The 11,388-nt window shown below is 38.5% G+C and overlaps 1 protein-coding gene across 1 annotated transcript in view; it reads left to right on the top strand.

Moving 5' to 3' along the window:
• LIN7A (lin-7 cell polarity scaffold A) overlaps window positions 1-11,388 on the top strand; it is a 135,670-nt gene that overhangs the window by 120,494 nt on the left and 3,788 nt on the right. The window contains exon 5 of the mRNA XM_007457661.1: window positions 8,533-8,751. Coding sequence (XP_007457723.1) covers window positions 8,533-8,751 — 219 coding nt within the window. The remainder of the gene's footprint in view (window positions 1-8,532; window positions 8,752-11,388) is intronic.

The following is an 11,388-nucleotide window of genomic DNA, read 5'->3' as shown; positions in this document are numbered from 1 at the left end:
CTCTTCCGAGTGCCTTGTGTATATTATCAATAAATGTAATGCCCATAATGATTCTATAAAGTAGACACTCTATGATACCCTTTTTACAGATGAGAAAATTGAGGCGTGGGGATGCTTAGCAGCTTGTCTGAGCTCACAAAGCTGCTAAGTTAAGAAGCTCAAATTCAAACTTGGGCAGTACTGGCTCCTTAGCAGCCACATAGCACAGGGAGATCAGCTCGGTGCTTTGTGACCACCTCGAGGGGTGGGATAGGGAGGGTGGGAGGGAGATGCAAGAGGGAGGAGATATGGGGATATATGTATATGTATAGCTGATTCACTTTGTTATAAAGCAGAAACTAACACACCACTGTAAAGCAATTATACTCCAATAAAGATGTTAAATATATATATATATATAAATGTGTGTGTGTGTGTGTGTGTGTGTGTGTGGCTTATTCATTGAATAAGTATTTATTGAGCACACAATAGACACTGGGCACAGAGATAAATAAGACTCATCTTGCCCTCGGACAGTCTAGTGACAGCAGAATGGTTGAAAACTAATAAATTACAGTGCACTGAAATAGATATTAGCATTTAGGCAGGAACAAAGTACTATGGGAGAGAATTAGCATATTTTTTCCAGAGGATAAATGTAATACTTTTTATACTTGCCACTTTTCTTCAGGAAAAGAGAATACATTTAGAACAGGATATTAACATATTTGAGAAAAGGAAAGGATCAAAGAGTCATAAAGGTTTTTTTCTGAATACATCCTATAACTTGTGTGGAGATAGTTCTTTTTTTTTTTTTTAAACATCTTTATTGGAGTATAATTGCTTTACAATGGTGTGTTAGTTTCTGCTGTACAACAAAGTGAATCAGCTATACATACACATATATCCCCATATCTCTTCCCTCTTGCGTCTCCCTCCCACCCTCCCTATCCCACCCCTCTAGGGGGTCACAAACCACCGAGCAGATCTCCCTGTGCTATGTGGCTGCTTCCCACTAGCTATCTATTTTACATTTGGTGGTGTATATATTGTCCATGCCACACTGTCACTTCGTCCCAGCTTACCCTTCCCCCCTCCCCATGTCCTCAAGTCCATTCTCTACGTCTTCGTCTTTATTCCTTCCTGTCCTGCCCCTAGGTTCTTCATAACCATTTTTTTTTTTTTTTTAGATTCCATATATATGTGTTAGCATACGGTATTTGTTTTTCTCTTTCTGACTTACTTCACTCTGTATGACAGACTCTAGGTCCATCCGCCTCACTGCAGATAACTCAATTTTGTTTGACAGTCCATTCTGAATTAAACATCCAGTCAATATGGTTTTTTTAATGACCAAAAATGCTGACTACAGAGCTACACCAAGGCAAAATTGTAAGATTTCCCTCACCTATCCAGCCCTCTTTCCTGGAGTAACATAGTAAAGACACTCTTAAGATGGCATTTACTATTTGAGGTGGTTATAGTCTAGGGCACTATGTCTAAACACTAATCTGCACATCAGTTACTGGCTGGCTGTATCAGAGTTTTATAATGTCACATGTTCCTAGCTCGTATTGGTGTGGACCTTGATATGGCAAGTCTGGGATACAGCCTAGGTCTCTGTATTTTAAAAGTGTTTAAGTTGATTTCTTTGTACATCCAGGTTCAAAAACAACTGGTCTGAAAATACCCATGAATAGGAGAACCACTCTTTTTTTACTTTCTCTTTATTATCTTATTTACTTTCTCTTTATTATCTTATTTACTTTCTCTTTATTATCTTATTTAAGGCTATGGATTAGTAGGTAAGAGCCTAGTCTCTGGAAACAGATCTCAGTTAAGTTCCATCTGTTCCAATGACTAGCTGGGGACTTGGGACAAATTTCTTAAGCTCTCCATTACCTCTCCATTACAAAGCAGCTAACAGTGCCTTGCACTCAATAAGTGCTCAATGAATGTTAGAGTATACACACACACCCCACACACACCCCCACATTTATTATGTATAGACACACACACTCTTAAAATAATATCAAAACACCTTCATGGACTAAAAGCAAAACTATCATAAGAACAAAATGAGCAGTCACAGTTACCTTTGTGGGAAAGGAGTAGGTCTGTCTTTGGCTATATTGGGCCTTTTCAGAGAATAATAACCCACAAATAGTGAGCATATAGTCTTATTCTGCTTCTTCACTGGCCAACTCATACAGTTTAAAGCTAGGAGTTGACACATCCTTGTCATTAGTTTCTATCCTTTCACATCATGTAAAAACCGACCCACCATTATCTGAATTAGTTAATCTAAAAAAGCAGAATGAGGTTGTTGAAAGAGCAGTCATGAAGAATAATGAGTTCTAATCCAGCACTGCAACTAACAAATTGATAAAATGGACCAAGTCACAGCCACTCTTGGTCTTTACTTCCTTATGTATTAAGGTGCAAGGAGATAAACGAGGTTGCTTCTAAGGGCCTTTGCAGGTATGATATTCTGAGTTTGTGAGCTACTTAATTGTACTAACATATCATAACTCAATATCCTTGATATCATTTTATTTCCTGATAACATTATTTGGTCCTTAATCCAAAAGAATGACTGATGCATTTAGGAGGCTATGCATAAACCTGGCTCTAGATACTCCTACAATAACTGAGAGGTATAGCCAACTCTCGGTTATCCAACAAAGTGTTTAAGCAACTTATCAGCAAGCTGGGTCAGGATTATGCCCATTGTAATCCTCACAGAGAAAGAACCACATGAACATGAAGACCTGGGCATGGGCCATTGGGCTACTGATTGTGCACAGATCTTGAGATCCCTTTCCAGGGCAGGCATCTCTTCCATCTGAGGTCTAGCCAAGGTCAAAATTTAACAACTGGTTTTTCTGTAACAGGGGGGGAGAGCACATATTGTGAGCAAATTCATGTATGCAGTGTAATCCAAAGTTCTCTCTTATTAGAGGGGATTCTTAGTCAACCAAGATATTGAGTGTACCAAGAAATAGCAGCCATTTTGATAACTCATATTGTGTGTGGGGGGGAAAAAAACTACTGAAAAATCAGAATGCAACAATGTTTAAAAGTTGGTTCATTTATCAGCCACCGACTTGCCAAATTTGCATCAAAGTAACTAACTTTAAAATTTCCTGGAGCTTACTACTACATGAGATTACTAATGAAACAAGTATGCATCTGGTTATTTACTGAGATCATTTTTCCCAGCTTCCTGAATGAAAATATATTCCTTTATATATTAACATTTTAGAAGATCCAGTTCTTACGGTTTTTCTTCAGTTTAGTATTTTATTAGTTTGTATTTAATGCATTTGGAAATGGTAATATTAATAAAACCACTTGAACTCTGCTTTTCATTTTGATTTCTATCTGTGTTTTTTAAAAATTTAGCAGGGGAAAGAAATATTTTCAGGATGGGAATGTCCATTCTTCCTGTGCATTTTAATTTACTTTGGTAAAGACTCGTGGCAGGACTAGGCACTACTATGGAGTAGGTAATATTTCTCTTTAGGGGCTTTTCTTTCTTCAGACCACTTCTCTTTGGTCTAAATTTCCTTGGATACCTAGTATACCCCCATGCCTTCCCCACCACCCCTCACCTCCTTAATGACATCCAACTTTTAACAGATGTCTGTTGGAAAGCCCTGTTAAATTAACCCATGCTAATGACTTCCTCAAATTGCAATAGGTACAATAAACTCTTAAAGCAAGAGGATGAAATCTAAAACTACAGAATTTCTTTTAGAAAGTATAGAAAGCTCTTATGGAAAGTATAAAGTTCAGGGTTTTTTAATAGAGGAGGGAATTTCACTTTGAAATTGGAAGTTTTCCTTGGTCTCCTCAAATCACATAAGGGCCACGTTTTCATCCTATGTGAAAAGCTGGTGTTACAGGTTTTCAGTGACTGCTCAAACTGAGCTAATTGTTATAAAGGACAATTCCTGAATCAGGAGGGTGTGTGTGTGTGTGTGTGTGTGTGTGTGTGTGTGTGTGTGTGTGTACGTACACATATCTATATCTGTAATAGAAATCTTAACTGTTTACAAATAAACTATTATATTTCAAAAGATGTTTTAAATATTTAGCTTGAAATGAGGCATAGTTTCATTAAGAGTGAGAGAGACTAAGTCAAAAGTAGGAATACATGATAAACTTTCAGGGCTAAGGGAATACTTGCTGACAGGTGTTTGTTCCTCAGCGTGTATACCCTAACTGATCAGATAGCTTTTTTTATGCATGGAACAGGAACTCATGGAAAGGTTGTCTGCTTTTTTGTTCTTACTTTAAAAGGGAAAGAAAGGAGAGAAAACTGCCTTATTCTTGTTAAAAATTTATACTGAAGGACTAAAAGCACTCCAGAGATAAATTATAGCTTAAGAAGACAAACACATGCCCCCCCAAAGTATTTATAAAGTAGGCAAAGCCAGTGGAAAAAGAGAGCCACCCAGAATAATCCTCAAGATTTTTCTGAAAACAATTTTAAAAACAAAGTTATTGAGTGTTTGAAATGATAGTCTTATAAACATGCTTATATTTCTTCAAATCTCTGAGTTACCTCTTAGTTTCTGTTATTACTGCTTAATCATGTAATTTGTATTATTTTTAACACAGCATTTTTAGTAGTAGAAATGAAGAAGTGTGACACTGCCCAGATCCCATGTGGGTTCTGTGCCCTGGTGGGAAAGACAGAGTGAAAAGCTAGAGTCAGACTAGGAGACCCGTTAACTCTGCCGAGCCCGAAACAATCTGAGTCACCGTCTAAACCAAAGATAGAGCACTGAGGCAAAATTCTGGATTCAAAGACCGTGGAGTCTGCCTTTTTTGCGGTACACGGGCCTCTCACTGTTGTGGCCTCTCCCGTTGCAGAGCACAGGCTCCAGACGCGCAGGCTCAGCGGCCATGACTCACGGGCCTAGGCCGCTCCGCGGCATGTGGGATCCTCCCGGACCGGGTCACGAACCCGCGTCCCCTGCATCAGCAGGCGGACTCTCAACCACTGCGCCACCAGGGAAGCCCCTGAGAGATCTGCTTTTTATCAGTTGCTAACTGTACTGGGGAGAGCAGCGCTGGGGGTGAGAGAGGTAATCCTGCCACTTCTGCAGGGCTGAGTATGGCACACCAGCCGCGTTTCTCAGCCATTCTCCATGGTGAGAGCCTGATGGTCCCATGTATTAGTCCCACAGCCCTCCTGTGGCAACTCTAAATAGCAGGCAGAGTGCCTAAACTGGGATAATGGGCCTCCAAAGGTCCGGCCTAGAATTTCCAACCCTATTAAATGAAAGCAAATAGAACAAAAGCCAAAAAGAAGTCTGAAAACTAATCATCTGGCCTAGAAAATGGGTGAACCATTGTTATTAGAACATATACACATGTAAGTTTCAATATTAGAAAAGAAACTAGAGAAGGGTATGAACAAGCAAATCACCTAGTTTTCCTTTTAAAGGAGAATTCCATACATTAATTGTTAATACATTAACAATTCACCTTGGGGCAAATTACAAAGAAATTACAAGCACACTGAAAACAGAGTTTGTGTTGTACAAAGTTGTCAAAGTTTTCCCCTGTCCATGTTCTTCCAGAGAACTTAGTAGAACATGACTGGTAAAATAAACGCTTAATAAACATCTGTTGAGTGTCCAAGTCAATGACTGAGTGAATAATTAAAGGAATAAATTAATCAGTGAATAAGCCTATTTTCCTAGGCTTCCGCCACAGATAAAAATTCACTCAGCTCAACAGCTATTTATAATCCCTTGCTCTCTATTTAACCCAGACTTGGCAAAGGAGTGGTTATATAAGTTGCCTCCAGGGCTCTCCACAGTCATTTCTTAAGCCCTTAGTATCTGCCTGGTTTTCAGACAAATGACTGAAGGCCACCAATGGCTATCTCATTGCTAAGTTCAAAGCGTTTTTTTTCTGCAGTCCACATCCACCTCACTGAAGCAAATGACAGAATGGAACACAATTCTTAAGTCTGCAAATCTGTACAATAGTCATAATTAGGAATCTCAAGATATAATTTGTGTGCTTGAAATGCAAATTGTTTTTTGTAACTCAAGATAATATTCATTTTAGCCCCCCTTCTCCTTGGCTTGTGAAAATGTAATCTCAACCAATTTTGGGTGGCCTTCTCTGCCACTTCAGTGCCACTCTTTGGTATTCTGGCAGTGTTTAAGCCTATCTTGCTCTCTATCTGTCACATCACACACATGTTTCTCCCCCGAGCTTTACCCAGAGAGCAAGTCAAGAAGGCCTTTGTACTTGGATCCTATAAAATAGGAGTTATGTCATCTACCCTGGGGGTCAGCTGAAAGGGAAGGACTGCCTCCTTTTCTCAGGGTTCTATTATGTCTGATTACAACTTTTCTTCTCCTTTACTAATCCCTAATCCCAACCTGGAGAAACCTTAAAAGGGTTGGGAAGTGTATATATGTCCATGCCACTCTCTCACTTTGTCACAGTTTACCCTTCCCCCTCCCCATATCCTCAAGTCCATTCTCTAGTAGGTCTGTGTCTTTATTCCCGTCTTACCCCTAGGTTCTTCATGACATTTTTTTTTCTTAAATTCCATATATATGTGTTAGCATATGGTGTTTGTCTTTCTCTTTCTGACTTACTTCACTCTGTATGACAGACTCTAGGTCCATCCAGCTCATTACAAATAGCTCAATTTTGTTTCTTTTTATGGCTGAGTAATATTCCATTGTATATATGTGCCACATCTTCTTTATCCATTCATCCAATGATGGACACTTAGGTTGTTGCTTTGTGACCACCTAGAGGGGTGGGATAGGGAGGGTGGGAGGGAGGGAGACGCAAGAGGGAAGAGATATGGGAACATATGTATATGTATAACTGATTCACTTTGTTATAAAGCAGAAAGTAACACACCATTGTAAAGCAATTATACTCCAATAAAGATGTAAAATAAATAAATAAATACACACACACACACACACACACACACACACACGCACGCACGCACACACAAAGGGAGCCTCTTTGAGTTTACTTATAGTAAACATAGTTTCCCCAACTGTTGTCTGTGCCATGACGTTCAAAGAGTATTTCTGAAACTCAAAAGCCAAGAATTGATTTACTTTTTGTTTTCTGTCACATCACATCTATCTTATAGGTATGTGTGTATATCTGATTTTATCCTTAGTAAATTTTCCTGAAAGTAAAAATCTTCATTTATAAAGGGTTTATCCAAGGCATAACGATAGTGCCCTCCAGAAAAACTGTACCACTTTGTGTTATATTAACAGTATATGAGTACCTTTTCCCTACGTCCTTGTCAATACACCATATTTAAAAATACATCTTTACCATTTTTAAATTAAAAATGAAATATTTTTTCATCTATATTTCTTTAATTATTAGGGATCTTGGACATTTTTTCTTAGGTTTATTGGGCATTTTAAAAATTATTATTTGTCCATGAGTTCTCTCGCCTCTTTTGCTTAGATCTTTACTGACTTGTAAGAGCTCTTCATTTGAAGAATATTAACAAATTGACTGTCGTGTATTGAAAATATTTTTTATAGTTTGTTATTTGACCTTTCATGGTGTGTGAGACATAGAAACTTACAATCTTTAAATCTGATTTTTGTGGGGGGTTTTCTTGGTATTTTTACTTAAGAATTCCTTTTGCATTGCAAGATGATGAACATTGACCTGTGCTTTATTTTAGTTGTTTCAGCATCATTATTTAACAATCCTTTTCCCCTTTGGTCCAAATTTCACATTTATCATACAATCAAGATTTATATATGATGGATCTACTTCTAGACTCTGTTTCGTTCTACTGTTCCTTACTACACCAATAAGACACTGCTTTAAGCATTGTAGATTCTTTTTTTTTTTTTAATTAATTTATTTATTTTTGGTTGTGTTGGGTCTTCGTTTCTGTGCGAGGGCTTTCTCTAGTTGGGGCAAGCTGGGGCCACTCTTCATCGCGGTGCGCGGGCCTCTCACTATCGCGGCCTCTCTTGTTGGGAGCACAAGCTCCAGATGCAGGCTCAGTAGCTGTGGCTCACGGGCCTACTTGCTCCGCAGCATGTGGGATCTTCCCACACCGGGCCTCGAACCCGTGTCCCCTGCACTGGCAGGCAGATTCTCCACCACTGTGCCACCAGGGAAGCCCTAGATTCTTAATAAATGTTAATATCAGATAGGCAAAGTCCCCATTCGTTACTCTTTTTTAATTTTTTCCAAAGTGTCCAGACTAGTGCATTTACTCTTCCAGGTGAAATTTAGAAATTCCATTCTAAATGTTAGTGTTATCGTTTAGTTCTTCACTGTTTCTCACCCTCCTAACTTGAACCTCCATTCAATCCATCCTGTACCCTAGTGCAGCCTAACCTGCCCACGATTCAGCTACAAATGTAATAAATAATAACAATGGCAATACATCTCATTTGCCGTATCTTCTTGAAATTTCAGAGTAGGATTGTACTACGACACTAATTTCACATTTGGCTCTCGAGAAAAGAACATGGAAACTCTCCCCTTTAAGAAATGTCACTGTCTTTTCAGAGTGTGGAAGGAGAACACCATGAGAAAGCTGTGGAACTACTCAAGGCTGCTAAGGACAGCGTCAAGCTGGTGGTCCGATACACCCCGAAAGTCTTGGAAGAAATGGAGGCTCGCTTTGAAAAGCTACGGACAGCCCGGCGTCGGCAGCAGCAACAATTGCTAATTCAACAACAGCAACAGCAGCGGCAGCAACAAACACAGCAAAACCACATGTCATAGGTAAGAGGTGCCTTCTTCTATACAAGGAAAGTCCCTTACATGTTTTGTTTTGTTTTTTTTTAAATCTAGTTTCTTAGACAGCTGGAACATAATTACTAGATTTAATAATCCAAACAAAATCAAACAAATAAAAAAAATGACCTCAGAAAATGTAAACAAGACAGTTGCTTACTTTATGTGTCATTCAGCCATATTCCCTGCAAATGTAAGGTATTTTTGAAAAATGATATTCTTTAGGAGGCCAGGTACACACTATATGATGCCTTTATACAAATTACAAAAATGCAGCCTCTGTGCAAACCCAGATCTTCAGGCACATGGCTATATGACAAGAGTGTGGGCTAGATTCCAGCCCCCCTCACCTCCTTGGCCAGTTGCCTTTGCACAGTGTACAAACTAAACTGAAACAGTTTACTAGAAAACTGCTCCACTGAAAAGAATGAAGTAGAGACCTGGCAGTGTTTATGCTCTGAGAGATTTTGAAATTCTCTCTGAGTGCTCAGTTAAAATGTGTCTAAGGTACACCTGCCTTTTTCTAAATTCCACTTTGTGACAAAGAATGCTAAATCAGGTTTTTGCTACATGTTTTTAAGAAAATTCAAGAAAAAATGTTAAGAGTGAGAACCACCATCTCTGAAGTGCCTGTTATGTGCTAGGCTCTCACATGTCATTCCTTATCCTCAAAAACCCCTTCACAGTAAGTATCACTAAAACACCATTTTTTAGATGAATGATACGAAGCTGCAATAGCTTCAATGAATTCCCCACAACCACACTTACAAAAATTATTGTAATAGAATTTTTTCCCTCCTTATTTTGCCAAGTATTTCATGTGCCAACATCAGAAATTCTGGAGTTACATAAATTTCCCTTGCTATCCTTTGGAAGAGACAGTTCATATTGGTATATTGTTATATACCTCTACGCTATGAGGTTCGAGTGTTCTTGGGAAGATGACAATGGGTAATGGTGGTTTTAACTCATTCAATATCAGATTACTATTTGCACACACTGAATTTGAGAAGAGATTTTCAACTTTTTTGCGCCACTCATGAAAAGAAGCTGCAGGGGGAAGTAAAAGGAGTATGGGATTTATTCAGAGAGTTCTGGGGATTCAACTATCTTTCTTTTATAACCTGCTAGTTTTGTTATATATATATATATCACAGTTTGGTGTCTTTATCTAAAATTACATTCCATTCTAAAAACTACATTTTTTTAACAATAAATATTTGTTACCGTGATGGGCCAGGCACTGTTCAATGGGCTGTAGAAACAGCAGGAGCAGAGCAAAATCCTTGCTGTCATGGTGTTTACATTCTGGTTGGAGGAGGTAGTTAATTTACAAGTAGATAAAAAATATCCTATTGAGACCAGTACTTTGTAGAGTTAAAATAGTGTGCTTTGATAGAGACTGGCTGGGTGATGACCTTCTGTGAGGTGATCAGGGAAGACCCCTCAAAGGAGGTAACATTTCAGCTGAGGTTGAATGACAGTGCGAAGCCAGGAAATGAGCATAAGAAGAGGAGGAAATAGCCAGTACAGTAGCTCTGAGGCAGATGTGAGCCTATTTGACCTTTGAGGAATACAAAGAAAGCTGAGGTAGTTAGGCAATAAAGAGTGAGAAGGGCAGTTAGATAGATGGGGGCCAGGTTATAGAGAGCTTTTTAAACTGCTTAGGGAAGTTAGATGTTATTGCAGTGGGAACCACTGAAGGTTTTTAAGCAAAAGAGTGACATGATTTATATGTTAAAAAAGATCACTCTGGCTGCTATGGGGAGAATAGATTATTGCAGGGTAAGAGTAAAAACAGAGACCAATTAGGAGACTATTATATAGGAGTCCAGGCAAGAGCTATGGTGGTTTGGGCTGGGATGACGGAATGATTTGGATGCATACAGACAAGTCATTTTGTCCATATCCTTCTCTCTAATCCGTTTCAAACATAAAGGTACTTAACATTTGTACTTTCAGAATCCTTGCAGAGGTCTTCTTGCTAATAATAACAATCCAGTATTCTTCAGTCAAACATTGACACTCTTTTCCTGAACACATTTTTTCTTCCATTCTCAATAATACAGACTTGTACCAATTCTCCTAAATTGTTTTACCACACTGGCCCATAGTAAAATTGTTTTAAAAGAAGTATGTTGTCATTCCGACTTCTGAGGTCTTACTAAAAGCTTCCAGTATTTATGCTCATTCAGTCATCTCTGGAAGTATACAACTTGGCTATAAATACTGCTGGGCCATATACTCAATTCCATTTCTCTGTTCCATCAGTCTTCATTAAATCACTTGAGAATTTCCTGTCTCATTATCAAAGAGTAACATTTTTAATAAAAGGCATTTAAAACCATGTTTATTTGTTGCACAGGATACGGTAAAGCTCTGTTTAAGTGAACATGAAATTTATATCTATGCCTGCTAAGACAGCACTTGTAGTGCACAGGATCATGGATCCTTGAGATGAAACTGTAGTGACCATTTCAAGTACAAGCAAAGTACAACTCTGTCATGTCATCCATGGATTTTATGGTGGATTCAGTCAAAGAGACCTACGTTAGCTCTTGTTCAACTTTTAATTAATTAGATTTTTTAAGGATTAAATGGGATTTGTTATACTTGCTAACTCAT

The sequence above is a fragment of the Lipotes vexillifer genome, unplaced genomic scaffold (genome assembly GCF_000442215.2).
Source record: "Lipotes vexillifer unplaced genomic scaffold, Lipotes_vexillifer_v1.1 scaffold117, whole genome shotgun sequence".
Taxonomy (NCBI): domain Eukaryota; kingdom Metazoa; phylum Chordata; class Mammalia; order Artiodactyla; family Lipotidae; genus Lipotes; species Lipotes vexillifer.
The sequence above is the reverse complement of the archived record's forward strand: the minus strand, read 5'-3'. Positions and strand labels throughout refer to the sequence as shown.